Genomic DNA, 16,507 nt, shown 5'->3' with positions numbered 1-16,507 from the left:
CACACCCACATGCGCGCATGCCCGCGTGCACACGCGCACACACACGCGTGTGCGCACCCATGCGGAGCGTGTATGCACACCGCCGGCCACGTCGCTGAGGGCGTGGGTGCGCCGGTAAGCACGCGTGTGCTTCCCCAAGCCACATACATGAACACTCAGCACGGGTCTGCGGTGGGGGCCCCGAGCACGTATGTGCACCCTCAGCACATGTCTGCATGCCAAGCGCATACGTGCACATGCGTGAACCCCCCCGGAGAGGCAGCTCCAGGGAGGGGACACGCGACCCCCCCCCCCATGCACCCCAAAGCAGCCCTGGCGTGCTCAGTGCCGGACACTGCGTGGCCGTGACCGTGGCCACGCGTGTGCTTGCGTGTGGGCCGGCCCCGCCTCGAGGAGCCGCCGGCAGTGCCGTGGCGGGACGGTCGCGTCGCCGAGCAGTGAGTGGGATGTTTTGGTTTTTTTTTTTTTGGGGGGGGGTGCGGGGTGGGAATGTGTGTTGTGTGACACCGGGAGGGCTCGGCGGTGCTTTCGCAGCCAACCCCAGCTCTCTGCCTCAGTTTCCCCACTTGCTGAACGAGCGGTGGCCAGAACTGGGGCGGCGGGGGGGGGGAGGGTGGGGCTTGCTGGGATGGCTACTGGGGAGGGGGCAGAGTTATTTTAGGGGGGGGCTCAAGCTCGGAAAAGCCAACCATTTACCAGCAGCTCAGTGCCCCCCATCCCTCATCCCCAACATCCCCAGGACCCCAACATCCTCCCGGAGTGGGTGGATGGAACCCCCCCCCTTCCCTAATTTATCTGGTGGAGGGGGGGAAAGGGGGGGGGGCTGAAGGTTTGATGGTTTGTTTGGGTTTTTTTTTTGCCTCCTCCCATCACAGAGGGGGGGAAGCTCCAGCACAGCCCCTCCGCTCACCCCCAAACCGGCTCTGCAGCCCCCCCCCCCCCGAGTGCCAAGCCGCTGTAACACCAACCGCGGCAAAAAAGGTGGGAGTGGTTTTTTGTTTTTTTTTTTTTTGGGGAGGGTGGGGGGAGCGGCGGGTGGTGAGGGGTTTGGAGGAGGGGACGGACTTGTAGAAAAGAAGGGAAAAGGAAGAATTTTGCTGGCCTGGCGCTATTCCGGTGGGAAGAGCCGGGAGGAAGAACCCAGCCTCGGTGCCAGCGAAATGCCAGCACGGCTGCGCCTCTGAGACCCGGCCGGGCCGCCGTGGGGCCTTCGCTGTGTCCCCCCCCCCCCCCGCCACCCCCTCCCCTCTTTTTGGGGTCCTTGGCTCCCACGCGAAAACCGCCCACCCCCGTTCCAGGCGCTGGCCTGAGACCCGAGGAGCTCATCGCACCCCAGGTGGGGGAGCTGGGATGGTGAGGGGACCCACCCCGTCCCTTCTCTTCACAGCGGGGCTGGGAGGGTGGGGGGTGCTGGTGGGGACCCCCCCACACACCCCAAAACCCCTGCACTCACCGCGCCGGCAGCCTCAGGCACCCGCTCACCCCGCCCCGGTTTTGAAAGAGCCGAATTGTCTGCCCCCCCCCCCGCAGCCTCCTGCTTTTTCCATTAATCCAGAGAGGGATTTGGGGGGGACAAGCTGCCCCCCCAGCAGGATCAGCCTCACCCCAACCCTTCCAGCCCTCATTTTAACCCCTCCGTGCCTCAGTTTCCCCATCGCCATCCTCCACATGCTGCGCTGGGAAGGGTGTAGAAAGAGGGGGGGGGGGTGCCCTACCCCCCCCCAACCTGGGGGGGAGTCCTCTGTGGTGTGGGGAGAGCAGGGTGTGAGATGCCCAAATCCCAAAGCCTGTCAGCTGGGGATGAATAAGTATAGAAAAATAAGGGTGTCTGGGGGGATTTTGCTGCTGCAAATTTGGGGGTCCCTGGAGGGGACACAAAAGGGTCTCAGGGGGTGTCTCAGCTGCAGCCTCAACCCCCCCCCCCCTTCCCTCCCGGCCCCCCCATTTATTTTTGTTTCCGCAGGACACCATGGTCCTGGGGGGCCCCGGCTGGTGCCTGCTGGTGGGGGTCTGCACCCTCGTCCCCCCCGCCACCACCCAGGGGGGACCAGAAGAAGATGCGACACCCAACATCAGGATGGAAGAGTTGGGGTACCACCTCCCCCAGGACGGGGACCCCCTGGGGGACCCCCAGCGCTGCGGCATCACCTTCCACCCCCCCAGCCCTTGCAGCCCCCGTGAGCCGCCTGCCTCCCGCGACGAGCTGGATCATCTCAAGAACCTCTTGCAGGACACCAAGGCCAGCCTGAAGGACGTGGAGAAGGCGGCCAGGCTGGAGGACAACCGGACCCGCTACCAGGACATCATCACCGAGGCGCTCCCCGTCATCCGTGGGGCCAACCTGGAATTTCGGGAGAGCCTGGATAACGTCCGCAGGGAGCTGGAGGCTCACGTGGCCGAGGCCGATCACCCACGGACGGCGGAGAAGAAGGAGAAGTAAGTGCCGTGGGCGGGAGGTGGACGGGGGGGGGGGGGGGAGATGTTCCGTGGTGGAGGTGATGCTCCAAACCCCGTGGGTGGGAGCCCACCCCCCAGCTGCAGACACCCAAGGGGTTGGGGGGGGGGTGTGGGGGGTGTGTGTGGGGGGGTGGGTGGATGTCCCCAAGGGTCCCACAGCCTTTGTGGTGGCTTTCGGGTGGCACGTGGGGTTTGGAGGCTCCGCCGTTCCCATCCACGCGTGTGGCCCACGGGGGGGGGCCGGTGAGGGGTCCTCTGAGGGCGGGGGGGGGGGGGGGATGTCAGTGAGGGGGGGGGTGGTGGCGGTGTCACTCTTAAACCAGCTGAGCCCAATGTGATGATGGAGGGAGGAGTTGGGGACCCCCCTCTAAGACCCCCAGAGCTGCAGCATCACCTCCCACACCCCCCCTCTGTGGGGAGGGGGGACGCTGAGCCCACTCTTTCCCCCCCCCCCCCCCCACTCCCAGGCTGCGGAAGGGTGTCCGCGTGGTAGCCCACATGCTACGGCTCACTAGCCACCTGGCCCGGACCCTGGATGCCACGTCCCGTCGCCTCCACGTTGAGCTGGGCCGGCGCCTGCGGAGCTCGGCCACCCACGCCGCTGCCACGGCCGAGCCCTAGGGACAGCGGGGACGGGCTCCGCTGTCACCCTGCACGTGGCCTCGCTTGCTGGTGGGACCCCGACCCGGCCCAGCTCCGCAGCTTTTAGGGGTGTCCCGGCTCCTGGGAGCTGAGACTTTGCCCCTGGGGGGGGTGGGTTTGCGGAGAGGTCTGGGTGCTGGAGCCGGCAGCGCCGGGAGGGGATGGGGGGGGGGGGGGGGGGTGTGGGGGAGTTGGTGCCCACCACGGGCTGCTGTCGCACGTGGGATGGCACTGCGTGTGACGCCGTGGCACACGGGATGCCATCACACATACGGTGCCCTTGCACGTGACGCCATCGCCCCCCGGGGTGTCATTACGCAGGGGGTGGCATCGCAGGTGGGGGGGGGGGGGGTGTCGTTGCACACACGACACCGTGGCGCGTGGGACGCCGTCATCACGCACGCGGCGCCCTCACACGCACGTGACACCGTCACACGCACGTGAGACCGTCACACACGCGACGCCGTCACACGTGTGATGCCCGTAACCCCCGTCCCAGGCGCTCGACCCGTCTATCCCCGCACAACCTCCACCATCATACAGCAAACCCAGTGCCACCCCGTGCGCCCAGCCCCGCTCCCCAGGGGAAGACCCCTCCGTCGGGGGGTCCTTCCCATCCCCAGCAGACCTCAGCCCCCCTTCGGCCGCCCCTGGAAGAGCTTTATCCACACAAGCTCCCTTTTTTTTCCCAGCTAGCCAGCCCTGCGTGCCAACAGCTAAGCCATCACACCCCGAATCTTGTCTGAGCCGGGCTCCTGGGGCTCCTCAGAGTCTTAAAAATTAACCTCAGCTTTTTTTTGGGGGGGGGGGGGAGCTCGGCTGCATCTCACCGGTGATCCAGCTGCTGGCCCCCGGTTCATCGTTTATCCTTGGGAGCACCTTGTCCAGGCTTGGAAGAGCCTTTTTGCCCCTGGGAGGAGGCAGGGCGGAGGGGATGGGGGTGCCCTGCCTGCACAGAGCAGGGCAAGCAGCGGGATGGCGCCTGGAGGTCAATAAATCGGAGCTGGCAACTCGAGTGCTCCCAACCCACTGAGGTTTGGGCAGCTGGAAACAGAAAATCCCGCTGTCTTTGTAAAGCCTGGAGGTTCTCCCAGGAGGCTGGAGGGCTCGGGGAGGGGGGGGGCACCCCACACACCCCACCCCACCCCCCCGGTGCATCCTAAGGATGGGCAAGAGGCAAGAAAAACCCCCAGGGCAGCGGCAGCGGCACTTCTGCAGGAGCTGCAGGCAGCAAAATAAAGATGCATCGCGCTCTGCCAGGCATCAGCTTTATCGCCGCGTCTCTTTTCTCTCCGTCCTCCGCTGTCTGAGGGGAAAGGAGGATGGAGGAGGTTGTCTGCAGGGTTAACTGCCCCTCCACCTCCAAAATCATCGAATGAAATCAGGAGCCCAGCGAAGGGGATGGACCCCCCCCTCAGCATCCACGGCACTTCCCACCACCCTCCCCAGCCTTCAAGCCACCATTCCAGCACTCAGCTCTGCTTTTTCCTCTCCAGAAAATCAATGTTTGTCTTTTTTTTTTTTTTTTTTTTTCCCCTCTGATTCATTCACCACGGTCTTCCCCAACTCATCCTTTTTCCCTCATTCCCTTCCTTTGGTGGGCCTGGATTGATCTCCTGGAGCAGCCCTTGCAATTTCCAGCTGCTCCTCAGCTCTCCGGCACCCATCACTCCATCTTCCTCCCTCCCCGTTGCCCCAGTTTCGGGGGTCTGCCTGACACCGAGCACCCTCCCTTCAGCCTCACAGGCACCTTTGGGACGTGGCCGTGGGCTGAGGGCTCTGCACCGTGGCCCGGGGACGGGGCTTTGCATCGCACCATCAGCGTGGTTCCCCGGGATGATGGGGTACCGGCTCCGTGGCCTTTTTCCCCATGGATTTCTGGTATTCAGCATCCCGAGGATGGTGGGGGGCAGCCCCATGGATGCAGGAGGGATGGGGGTCCTGCGGTGGAAGCAGCAAATTCAGGTGCCCTCCACGCCCAGGCCTGCCTCTTCATTGATAGCCCAAGGGAAAGGAAGCAAATCGTTGGGCAGTTCCCCCAGGGCTGGAAACTGCAGCCTTGGGCTTCATTTGCAGGAAGGTTGCGCATTAAATTTCCTTGCAGGAAGGGAAGAAGGCGGCTGGTCTGGGGAGGGGGCTGAGTCTTCCCCCGGGGAGGTCGGGAAGCAGGGGGGAGCTCAGGGTTTCCCATCCTTTTGTTGTCGGAGAACCACTTCTCCTGCCCAAAGTAGTCCTGTCCCCATCCCTGTCCCCGCCTGAGGGGATGGGGAGACCCGAGACAGGAGGGGAAAGGGGTCTGCAGGGTGTGGGGGGGTTGATGCTGGGTGTTGCCTTGACTTTGCCCTCCTAATTCTGCAACCGTCCCCTTAGCAGTGTTTTATGGGGGCAAGCATGGGCTGAGGCAGGTGCTGTGTGGGGCCAACTCAAGGCATTACACCCTTTTTTTCTTCAGAGCAGGGCACATCGCTGCTCCCTGGAGCTGCCTTGCACCAAACGCCCAGGCTGAGGCTGTGGGAAAACCCTGGGCTGATGGGGACCGGGGCAAGCAGCCCCCCGCTTCCCCCCTACCAGTGCAAGAGCCTGCACCTTTGCAACGTCCTGTGTGATGCCCCATGCAATGCTGCACGCAATACCCCGTGCAATATCCTGTGCAATGCCCCGTGCAGTGCCCTGCAATACCCCACGCCATGCCCCGTGCAATATTCCATGCAATACCCCATGCAATACCCCGTGCAATACCCTGTGCAATGCCCGACAATACCCCACGCCATGTCCCATGCAATATTCCATGCAATACCCCGTGCAACATCCTATGCAATGCCCTACAACACCCCACGTCATGCCCCGTGCAATATTCCATGCAATACCCCATGCAATACCCCGTGCAACACCCTATGCAATGCCCTACAACACCCCACGCCATGCCCCGTGCAATATTCTGTGCAATACCCCGTGCAATGCCCCAGGACATCCCTGCAACACCCCAAGCAATGTGCCCTGCTACTCCCCGTCCTGTGCTCCGGCTCTGCGGCTCCGCAGCACTTTGGCTCCTGCTTTCCTCCCCTCTCCCTCCCCTGCCCCACCACACAAAGCCCAGCATCCCCTTCCCACTCCCCCCAGCCGAGTGGTGCCTTGGAAGAGACTCGGAAAACTCCGACAAATCCAGCCTTTTCCAAGCTCGGGGAAGCTTTGCTAACTCACGGGGAGCGAGGAGGACCAGGGGAGCTGATGCCCCTCCAGCCTTCCTCCCTCTCATCTCCCCCCCCCCCGAGCTCCCCTCCTTCCCTGCCTGGGCATGGCTCTCCCTCCTCCCCCAGCCCTTGTCGTCACCGTCATCGCTTCGAGTAAGAGCTGAGACATCCTTCGCCGGAGCCCAGACCTCACCGGAGCCCTCCGCGGCACGGCATCCCAACCCCGGCACGGCAGAGGGGACGGGGGGGCTTTGGGGACCCCTCCTTGCTCTCCCTGCAGCAGGTAAGGGGGTGTGTTTGGTCCAGGCTGGGTGGGAAGGAGAGAAGCTGTTTTTTCCCTGCCAATACCCATGATTAAAGCTGTTTGCAGAGTACCGAGGACGGTCAGGAAGCGACGGGGAGGCAGCGGCAGGGAAAGTTTCCCAGCTCTGCATGAAGTTCCTGTCTAAAAACCAAAAAAAAAAAAAACAAAAACAAACAAACAAAAAAAAAAAACATCCCCCGCTGCCCACCTTTAAAAGCCAATAAAGAAGTTATTTATCCTCGCTGCCTCCCCGACTGCACGTTGGGATGCTGAGAGCTTTCCCGGCTTCGCCGCAGCCGCGGGCATCCTCCGGTCCCTGCATCCCTCCGGGAAAGTGGTTGGCAAGTACCGGGGAGCAGCGTTTTGCAGGCACGTAGGTGCCCCCTCCCCGGGGCATCGCTGCTGCAGGGTCAGCGTGCTTTCAAACCCAGCGCTTTTGTGTCACGGAGAGATGGGAGAAATCCACCAGGGAGATGGTTTGGGTGCGGGGAGGGAGGCAGGGCTGTAGGGAAGGGGCTGCCCGTCCCGCTGCCAGAGCTGCCCCACGATGCTGGAGGAGCGCGGGGGTGGGCTCCTCTCCTGTGTCCCCCCCCCGCTAAACCCCCTTTCCCACGTACAGGCAGTTTCAGGCACAGCTTTGCATCACCCCAAGGCACCTCCTTTCCCTCTCCAATATCTATCAGAGCTTTAAGAAACCCAGGAAATCCCCACTCGTGTGACCCTATAACCAAGCCCGGAGTGGGAGCAGCTCCCCCAGCACTCCCCGTAATTTTCTCTCCAGCTCAGCGCAGCGGCCAGTGTTTCTCCTCCTGTTTTCCACCTCCTCCACTATCCTTGTGTTAATCAATTGAAAACTGTGCAAAAGAGGATGATGAGTTCGGGAGGGCTTCATGTTTTTACCGTCCAGGGAGGAATTTAAGCTAAAGGAGCTTCTTGTTTAGCAAAATCAGTGCTGGGCTGGGGACTTCCTTCTCTTTGGGGATGGAAGCAGTTGCCTCCTGGAGAGGAGAGGCTGCTTCTGCAGGCACAGGTCGGGTGTGGAGGAGTCACCTTGTAAGCAGGAGCAGATCTAGGGGCCTCTGCGGAGCAAATAATTTCCCCCCTTGTAGAGATTTGTGCCGGGGACGGGAATCAAACACATCCATGGATGGATGGATGGATGGATGGATGGATTGGTGGATGGATGGATGGATGGATGGATGGATGGATGGATTGGTGGATGGATGGATGGATGAGGGTGGATGATGAAAGGAGAATCCCTCTTCTCAAAAGTGAGTGCTACTGGACAAACCAGCCCCAGGAGCCCACTGGAGCAGCTGAGATGCTTCCCCCTCCCTCGCTCCCAGGGCACGAAGCAGCTTCCAGTCAGGGAGGGCAGAAAGCTGATTGAAACCAATTATTTTCTGGTCACCCCAGTATAAGTTGAAGCACTGGGCTTCATCTCTGCTATCACCCAGGGGCAGACCTGGGCTCCCCATGGCTTTAACTTGGGGGGTCCGGCTGCCCGGCTGCGACCGACGCTGCCCAGATTAACCCCTTGCCTGCCTGAGGAGCGTTTGATGAAGGGGGGAGCAGACACTTTGGGGGATGTTTGCCCTTAACTCTGCCGTGGTGGCAGCTCAGATCAGCTCCAAGCCCCGCTCATGGGTCGGGAGTGGCTTTGAGGGGGCCGCAGCGGGACCGTCACCTCCCAGACCCGCGCCGCGGTGGCATCGAGGTGACGGTGCCCCTCTTCTGTCTTTCCAGGAATGAAATTTGGGGCAGGTGACTTGGCAGAGCATCCCGGACCGCGCACCCACCCTGGTCTGGCTGTGTCCTTGCTGAGGCTCTCCCAGCCCACAGCCAGCTCCACCCATGGCTCCTCCAGCGCTCGCTAACGGTGGGGACACGCAGGACACCTCGCCGGAGGTCCCCTGTGGTGGCTTTCCCTCATAAACCTCCTCTCCCACCACCATCTCAGCTCATCGCTCCCCCTGGCCCCTCCTGGGGGGCTTCGCAAACTGCTCCAGGGAGGGGGTCCATGGGGGTTACCAGCACAGGCAGCATGGGGTGGCTGTCCCATGGCGTCACCCCCCTCATCACTTGGTGCTTTGTCACCTTCCAGGCAGGTAAGGGTGGCTCTGGCTTTCTCTGGAATACCTGAACGTCCTTCACTTGCGCCCTGCCTTCCCGTGGGTGTCACCCATTGGGGTCCTGGGGGGGGGTAAATTTGGGGAGAGGGGAGGGGAAGCCGAGGGAGCTGTGATGCATGAGCGTGGAAAACCAGTTGTCTCCCAGTTTACCCGCCATGCAGTCTCTCAGCATCCCCGGTCTCCGTGCTGGCATGGTGTCCCCCCACCACATGCCATGCCAGGACGGGGTCTGTGTCTTTGCAGAGCAGCTTGACACCACCCAGACACTTGGGTGGGGGCCCTCTGCTCTGGGTCATCCCCCCCCAGGGGATGCACCTCGGCAACCCCACATCCATCCTGTACAAGCTAGAAACGTTGGAGAGAAGGGAAAGAAAAATGGATTTTGATTCCACCTGCCATCAACTCAAGACCTTCCACAAGCTGGGTGTCTTGTTTGTCCCTTCACTTGGGACCAGATCTTCCCCCCCACCTCAAAAACCCCCAATCTCTGGCCAAAGTACAACAACCTGGGCCCTTGTTGGGTTTGCCAGCCCAGCGGAAAGAGCTTGTACGGAGTATGGGGCACGCTATGGGGCCATACACCCCTCCTTCCTCAGAGCAGAGCCGCTCATACAACGTCTCTTTGGCTGCGCTTTGCTGTGCAAAACCTTCTTTGCCTCCCTCGGCCTCCCTCAACTTGCTGGTGGGAATTTACAGGGCTCTGCAGCCAGTGAGGATGGCCAAGAGACAAGGACGGCAAGCTGGTGGCACCCAAAAGCAACGCCAACGATTTCTAGGCAGAGCCAAGAGCCTTGGGCTCAACCCAGCCCTGCCTCCAGGCCAGCCCGAGGGATGGTCTGGGGCCAGGCTGCAGCGGTCCCAAGGACTGGGTCAGCCTCCACTTTGCAAAGTTGAACCTGTTAGCACCAGTAAGAGCAGCTGGAGGGGACTGGGAGCGGGCTCCCAGCCACCCAAGAGTGGGATTTTCTCGGCCAGCATTGGAAGGTTGACCTCGCATCGCTCTCCGCTCCCCATGGGGCAGCTTTGAGGGGGTACCCCACCTCAGTGGGGTGCAGGGGTGTGGAAGGGGGGGGGGTGTGTGTCAGTGAGCTCTCCCCCACCCCATCCCCATCTCCTCACAGCCTCCTGCCTGCGGGAGCAGCCCGGCAGCCACGCCGAGGAGCGTCTCTTCAAGCACCTCTTCACCGGCTACAACCGCTGGTCGCGGCCGGTGCCCAACACCTCCGACGTGGTCATCGTGAAGTTCGGGCTCTCCATCGCGCAGCTGATCGACGTGGTGAGTAGCCCACCAGTCCCCAGTCCCGTGTCGTGTCTGTCTTTTCACCAGTTGGTCCTACTGGTCTGCCCGAGCGGGGCCTGGGGGGAGGCTGGTGGAAGGTTGGGTTTGGGCACCAGAAACCCTTCTGGCCATCTCCAGCGGGTGACAGAGCACCCACCCTGCCTCCCCCAGACCTCCAACAAGCAGAGGGGGTCTGCACCCCTCTTCTCCATCCCAAACCCTCCCTTGCCCTCAGAGCAGGAGCACATCAAGGACCACTGCAGGTCTCTGTCCGTGCCGTGTCCTTACCCACCATCTGCCTACCCTGGGGCACCTCCGGGCTTGTCTGTCCATCCCTCCCTCCCTAATTCCTCCCATGCACGCCCATCTATCCACCCATGCACCTATCTACCCATCCATCTACTCACCCACCTACCTGTCCATCTGTCCACCCATCAACCTACCCATCTGTCCATCTATCCATCCTTCCATCCACCTATCCAGGGGACTGTACAGCTGCCCAGCCATCGGAGTCGCTCAGAGCCCTGTGCTGCAAAACGCTCTTTCTTGCTGCCATCTAGTGAGCAGACATCTCATGGAAATATAGTCCCTCCTTGGACTTGCACTGGTACGTTGCTTCCAGGAGCTGAACCCCAAAGGTGGAGGGCAGGAAGTGAAAGCAGTGATTTTGGGGGGGACGACGCAGTGATGGGACAAGCCTTCTCTCCATCTCCTCTCACCTCCCTTTCTCCCGCTGCAGGATGAGAAGAACCAGATGATGACCACAAACGTCTGGCTGAAGCAGGTAGGAACCTGTTCCCTCGCTGGAACAAGGGCAGGAGCGTGTCAAGGAGGCCACAGCATTTGGGGCAGAGACCCAGGGGGACTTGGTGGCACCTCTGTGGTGCTGTTCCTCTGGGGGATGCTGCCAGAGGAGGAAGAGGAGGAGGCGTTGGGCAGCTTGGTCCCACCGAACCCAAAGCCACCTGATGTCCTTCCCTCCCTGTCTCCCTCCAGGAGTGGAGCGACTACAAACTGCGCTGGGATCCGGCGGACTTTGACAACGTCACCTCCATCCGGGTGCCCTCCGAGATGATCTGGATCCCTGATATCGTGCTCTACAACAAGTGAGCGACGCTGCTGAGATGGGGCATCCCTAGGGCCAGCTCCCTCATCCCATCCCATCCCATCCCATCCCATCCCATCCCATCCCATCCCATCCCATCCCATCCCAGTAGCTCCCTGGTGCTGCCAGGCCCCACAGACCTCCTGCCCCCCGTCCCACCCCACTGGTAAGGATGCAAATCAGGCCGCATCCATCTCCCCACGCCCGGTGCTCATGCTCCCACGCATCTCCATGCTCCGGGTGATGCCCAGGAGGATGAACCCAGCACCGTGCAGGGACGCATGATGGGGTCACAGCCTCAAATCAAGGCTCAGACCACTCCGGAGAGCTGAGGTAGCTCCTGGCCTTGTTTCTTGGGGGCAACACTCCAGTCTCCTCTGACCTTCACATCTCTCCATCCCTGCAGCGCTGACGGGGAGTTCGCCGTGACCCACATGACGAAAGCCCACCTCTTCTCCAACGGGAAGGTGAAGTGGGTGCCACCCGCCATCTACAAGAGCTCGTGCAGCATCGACGTCACCTTCTTCCCCTTCGATCAGCAGAACTGTAAGATGAAGTTCGGCTCCTGGACTTACGACAAGGCCAAGATCGACCTGGAGAACATGGACCGCCACGTGGACCTCAAGGATTACTGGGAGAGCGGCGAGTGGGCCATCATAAAGGCCATCGGCACCTATAACTCCAAGAAGTATGACTGCTGTACCGAAATCTACCCTGACATCACCTTCTGCTTCATCATCCGTCGCCTCCCGCTATTCTACACCATCAATCTCATCATACCTTGCCTGCTTATCTCCTGCCTGACCGTGCTGGTCTTCTACCTGCCCTCCGACTGCGGGGAGAAGATCACCCTCTGCATCTCCGTCCTGCTGTCCCTCACCGTCTTCCTGCTGCTCATCACAGAAATCATCCCGTCCACCTCGCTGGTCATCCCTCTCATCGGCGAGTACCTCCTCTTCACCATGATCTTCGTCACGCTCTCCATCATCATCACCGTCTTCGTCCTCAACGTCCACCACCGGTCCCCCAGCACCCACACGATGCCGCGCTGGGTCCGTGGCTTCTTCCTCAACTTCATCCCTCGCTGGCTCTTTATGAAGCGACCCCCGGCGCCGCCTCCCCCCGAGGGGACCGCGGGGCAGTACGACCTCCCGGGGACGAGGCTCAGCACCTCCCGCTGCTGGCTGGAGACTGATGTGGATGACAAGTGGGAGGAGGAGGAGGAAGAAGAGGAAGAGGAGGAGAAGACGTACCCCGGCCGCAGGTCCAAGGGGGGATCCCGCAGCCAGGCCACCCAGTGCCGCTACGCCTGTGGACGCCAAGCTGGGAAGGCGCCGGCGGGTTCAGCCCCCCGGGTGCCCCCCAAGGGGGAGGAGGAGGAGGAGGAGGAGGAGGAGGAGGAGGAGGAGGTAGGCTCGGACCGGGGGCTGGTGCTGTCCCCCAGCATCCTGAAGGCGCTGGAAGGGGTGCAGTACATCGCGGACCACCTGCGAGCCGAGGATGCTGATTTCTCAGTGAGTGGGTGCCCTCGAGGGTTGGAGGAGGGAGGGAGAGGGGGGGGTGAGGGGGGGGGAGGGGGGACACCCACCCTCGGTGCTGCTTCCTGCCACTTGTACCACTATTGTGTGTGGGGGAGACAGTGCTGGGACCCCCAGTTGGTTCCCTGCGCTCAAAGCCAAGGAGAAGCTCAATGGTCACCTCCTAGGAGATGCCTGATCCGTAGGGTCACTGGAGGGTTCCTCCAGCTCCCATCCCCGCCGCCTGCGGGGATGTTGGGGGTCCCTTTCCTGCCCGTGCTGTCCTGCCCTGGGAGAGCAGAGATCCTGCCCCGCGGGGACCCAGCTCAGAGGCTGCACCCCTACTTTTACCCAAATGGGTTCAGAAAACCCTGGGTGGGATTAGCTCAGCCCCGGAGAGGTCTGTCCCCCCGCACTGTGGGGATTTCCCAAGACGGGGGGTATCTCCTCACACCAGGGACAAACGATGGATACAGAGGAAGCCTCGGGTGGTCTCCTCACCCGAAGGCGTCCTCACAAACGGGGGGTTGCATCCTCCGCCCGCGCTCACGGCCCCTCTCTGCTCGGCAGGTGAAGGAGGACTGGAAGTACGTGGCCATGGTGATCGACCGCATCTTCCTCTGGATGTTCATCATCGTCTGCTTGCTGGGCACCATGGGGCTCTTCCTCCCACCCTACCTGGCGGGGATGATCTAGGGGCCGGGCTGGGCTGCGGTGGGGACGGCAGGCAATGCACGTTCCCTCCTCCTGGGGAGCGGGGACGGTGGGGCCCACATCCAACCAGACCCTTGCCTCTCCCTGAGAGGACACGGTTGCAACCACGGAGGACCTTCGGGTGGGAGTTGGAAGGTGAAGAAAGGGCTGTGCCGAGGGGTGACCTCGGGCTGGTGGGGAGGGACCTTCCATCCCATCTGGGGCGGTCGCAGCCATCCCGGAATCGAGGGAGACGCGGTACAGCCTCTCCGTTGCCCGAGCATAGGTTGAAGGTATCGAAGAGAGGCATCTGCTTCCTCAACCTGCTCCAAGTCCTACCCAACGCGGCAAGCCGTAACTCTTGGGGTGGTCCAGGCAGGTCGTGGGATGGAGGTCCCTGCTCGGCCGCGGGACTCGGGGTCGCAGACCCTCTGCAACCCGCCGGCACGAGCGGATCGCTTCCACACCATCCCACGCCGGAGCTCGGGGCGGCAGGGAGACGGGAAGAGCCGACCCAGAAATGTGGGTGGCTTGGGAGGGAAAAGCCACCCTGCGGAACGGGACAACCCACCCAGCCGTGGCCAGACGGAGCCTGGGAGCTCGGGGTGCTGCCCTGCGCCGAGGCTGGTGGACTCAGCTGGCGTGGGGGGAACCTGCGCTGCCGGCGTCCGGCCCGAGCAAATCCTCCTCTCCATCCCACCTCAGACCCCAAACCGCCTGGCTCTGATGACTGCTGCAATCCGGTTTTTAATTTCTAGCTTCCATATATCCTAAAGAGCATCTACTCTCTTCTTCCGTGCCCTCAGAGGCACCAGGATTTTCCAGCAATGATTTTCTCCTCCAGGAGACCAGCCTGGGCGCCGTGGTGCTGGGTGTAGTCTGAGAGATATCGAGAAAACACTTTGTGCTTTCAGGAGTGAAACGGGCTGGAATAAACGGTGCCAAGGAGGGACATGCATGTCCCGAGGGTGTTGCAACTGTTCAGGCAGCCTCGGGTGCTGGCTCAGGAGCGCTGGGGGATGAGAGGTGCGAGGGGGCGAGTGTCCAGGCGTGGGTGTACACATGTGTGCGGGTGCATGTACATGTGTGTGGGTGTATGGACGAGTGCGTGGGTGTCACTAAATTGGTGCACACGGGCTTTTGGGCTCTGCAGGGCAGAGAGCTCTCCTACGAGGGCAATTTTGGGCTTGGTTTTGGCAGGGGGGGGTGTGTGGCTACAAAAAGGTGGCGGCCAGGATGGGATGCCCAGCCCCCCAGACGTTGCCAGCCAGCCCTCACCGCGATGGGGCAGAGGGGGAACTTGCTCCCCTTCCCCCATTAATCCCTGCAGCCCTTCCCACCAGCACCCACCACCCCTCTCAGCTCAGCCCTGCCTGGCTGATGAGGCCACCAGCATACAAGCTTTGGGGTGATCCCCACCCCAGTGTCCCAAGCATCCTTCTTTTGGGGGGAGCCCATCCTTATGGCGGTGTTATCCCACATAACCCACTTCCCAGCAGCCTCCACCTTGAATTTCTCATGATTTCCTGATGGTCTCCGACAAGCAAAGGTCTGCAGATACTCGAGCAAGCCTTGGGGTGGGAGCCGAGGGAATCCAGGACCCTCACAAGGATTGTGGGGCCCCCACGGGAGGGAAATAGGGCTCCAGGGGGGGGGATGTGGATGCAGCAGACCCAGGTTCACACCAGCAGCTCCCCCGGGCAAGACGGCTCAGAGGTCTGAGCAGCACAACACTTACCCTTTCTAAAGGAGGTGCTGGTGACCGGGGGACTCGTCCCCAGGCTATGGGGGGGGGGGGGTGACAGGCAAGCACAGGCACCGCAGGACTTTGTGCACGGTTTATCTCAGCCAGAATGAACAGCGTTGTGGGAAGATGCTGGGGAAAAGCCCGTACCGTACGGTTTCCAACTCAAAGCACAAACCGAACGGGAGACTCGGTTTGCCGTCGTTGCCTTACGCAGAGCAGCTCGGAGAAAAAAAAAAATCAGCTGGGAGAGGGGCACCATTCTCCTGGTTTGTGTCACCAACAGATGCGGCCCGCGGGGTCCCGTCCCTCCCCGTGCTCTGCAGGCGGGGGGCCAGGCACGCGCTCCGGCCACGGACCCGCTTCCCACCGTTAAATAAACTCTTCTATACAATGTACAAGGAAACGCAAAGAGGCCCTGCGCCCACTGCTCCGTTGGCCCCTGGGGACCACCCCTGCGGCCCACCCCCTCCCTCGGGATGCCAGCTCCCCCCCGGCCACTGCGCCCCCCCCCCCCCCCCCACGGCTCCCGGCGGTGAGGAGCGGGGTCCAGGTCCCCGTCGCGACGTGCCGCCCGCGGCCGGGCCGAGGGATGGACCCACGGATCCGATGGCAGCTGGGGAGCCACCGAGCCAGAGGGATCTTCAGTCACTCCCGGGGACGGCCAGGTGTCCCGTCCCCCCCCCCCCAGCCCTTTTCAGGGACGAGTCACCAGATGCCTCCCTTCTTCAGAAGACGGGCGAGACGATGCTAAAGACACGAGCGGCTGCAGGAGGAGGGGGGACAGGGAGGGCAGGACAGCGAGGCCATGGGAGACACACAAAAGCCAGCTCCTCCGCAACGCTCTCCTCCCATCTCCGCCGACCGAAGCGCGGCGGTCCCTCTCCTCCTCTCCTTCCCCTTCCCTTCTCCTTCCCTCTCTCCTCCCCAGCCCTCACTCCAAGCACAGCTTCACCAGGTTGGCCTGGACCTTGGCTTGGTCCACGGCATCCAGGAGGTTCTTGGCGTCCACGGCCAGGGTGTGGGAGGCCGTCAGCATCTGCCGCTTGCACTCCTCGCTCAGCGAGGTGACGGCGTTCTGCTGCGCCAGGCGCATCTTGTTGATGAGGTCGGCCAAGTCCTTGTTGAGCAGCTTCTGGGTCCCCTCGATCTGGCCGTGACCGCACAGGAGTTACAGACAGGGGTGTCACCAGCACGCGACCCCCCCACGCCGGACCCCTCTCCCTCCTGCCCGGTCCTACCTCGGTGCGGGAAGCCGCGGGCAGGACAGGCAGGATCTCGTCCACGCTGCCGATCAGCTTCCGCAGGGACAGGCCCACGTTCTGCGGGGAGGGTGGCAGGGTTAGGATGGATCCAGGTGGGTTCCACCACGGGGAAGTGGGGTATGGGAACAGTCTGTGTCGCCGAGTCAAGGATCCCATTCGGATGAGGGTCACGTTGGAA

The 16,507-nt window shown here is 62.2% G+C and overlaps 3 protein-coding genes across 15 annotated transcripts in view; 2 read left to right on the top strand and 1 right to left on the bottom strand.

Moving 5' to 3' along the window:
- The first annotated feature begins 354 nt into the window (after positions 1-354).
- On the top strand, positions 355-3,454 carry LOC122154494. Its single transcript, XM_042803060.1, has 4 exons — positions 355-437; positions 876-981; positions 1,964-2,436; positions 2,925-3,454. Exons 3-4 carry the CDS (start codon positions 1,970-1,972, stop codon positions 3,076-3,078), a joined length of 621 nt encoding a protein of 206 aa, XP_042658994.1. The 5' UTR covers positions 355-437; positions 876-981; positions 1,964-1,969; the 3' UTR covers positions 3,079-3,454.
- A 2,988-nt stretch (positions 3,455-6,442) lies between these two features.
- On the top strand, positions 6,443-14,304 carry CHRNA2 (cholinergic receptor nicotinic alpha 2 subunit). Of its 2 annotated transcripts, XM_032983505.2 has the most exons (8): positions 6,443-6,573; positions 8,341-8,702; positions 9,848-10,002; positions 10,489-10,612; positions 10,745-10,789; positions 11,002-11,111; positions 11,517-12,624; positions 13,198-14,304. In XM_032983505.2, the coding sequence occupies exons 5-8, from the start codon at positions 10,760-10,762 to the stop codon at positions 13,321-13,323; spliced, it is 1,374 nt and encodes a 457-aa protein (XP_032839396.2). In that variant the 5' UTR covers positions 6,443-6,573; positions 8,341-8,702; positions 9,848-10,002; positions 10,489-10,612; positions 10,745-10,759; the 3' UTR covers positions 13,324-14,304. The 2 variants fall into 2 exon arrangements, with proteins under 2 accessions (XP_032839396.2, XP_032839395.2); XM_032983504.2 differs by lacking the exon at positions 10,489-10,612 and having other exon boundaries at positions 6,444-6,573.
- An 840-nt stretch (positions 14,305-15,144) lies between these two features.
- Positions 15,145-16,507, bottom strand: part of PTK2B (protein tyrosine kinase 2 beta) — a 42,073-nt gene continuing 40,710 nt past the window's right edge. For all 12 annotated transcript variants that reach the window (XM_042803014.1, XM_042803017.1, XM_042803011.1 and 9 more), the window contains 2 exons: positions 16,306-16,386; positions 15,145-16,214 (listed from right to left, as the gene is read on the bottom strand). In XM_042803014.1, the coding sequence (XP_042658948.1) occupies positions 15,999-16,214; positions 16,306-16,386 (297 nt within the window). In that variant the 3' untranslated portion in view covers positions 15,145-15,998. The remainder of the gene's footprint in view (positions 16,215-16,305; positions 16,387-16,507) is intronic.

This window comes from Tyto alba, unplaced genomic scaffold (assembly GCF_018691265.1).
Source record: "Tyto alba isolate M040663 unplaced genomic scaffold, T.alba_DEE_v4.0 Super-Scaffold_40, whole genome shotgun sequence".
Taxonomy (NCBI): domain Eukaryota; kingdom Metazoa; phylum Chordata; class Aves; order Strigiformes; family Tytonidae; genus Tyto; species Tyto alba.
This window is presented reverse-complemented; position numbering and strand designations above follow the sequence as displayed.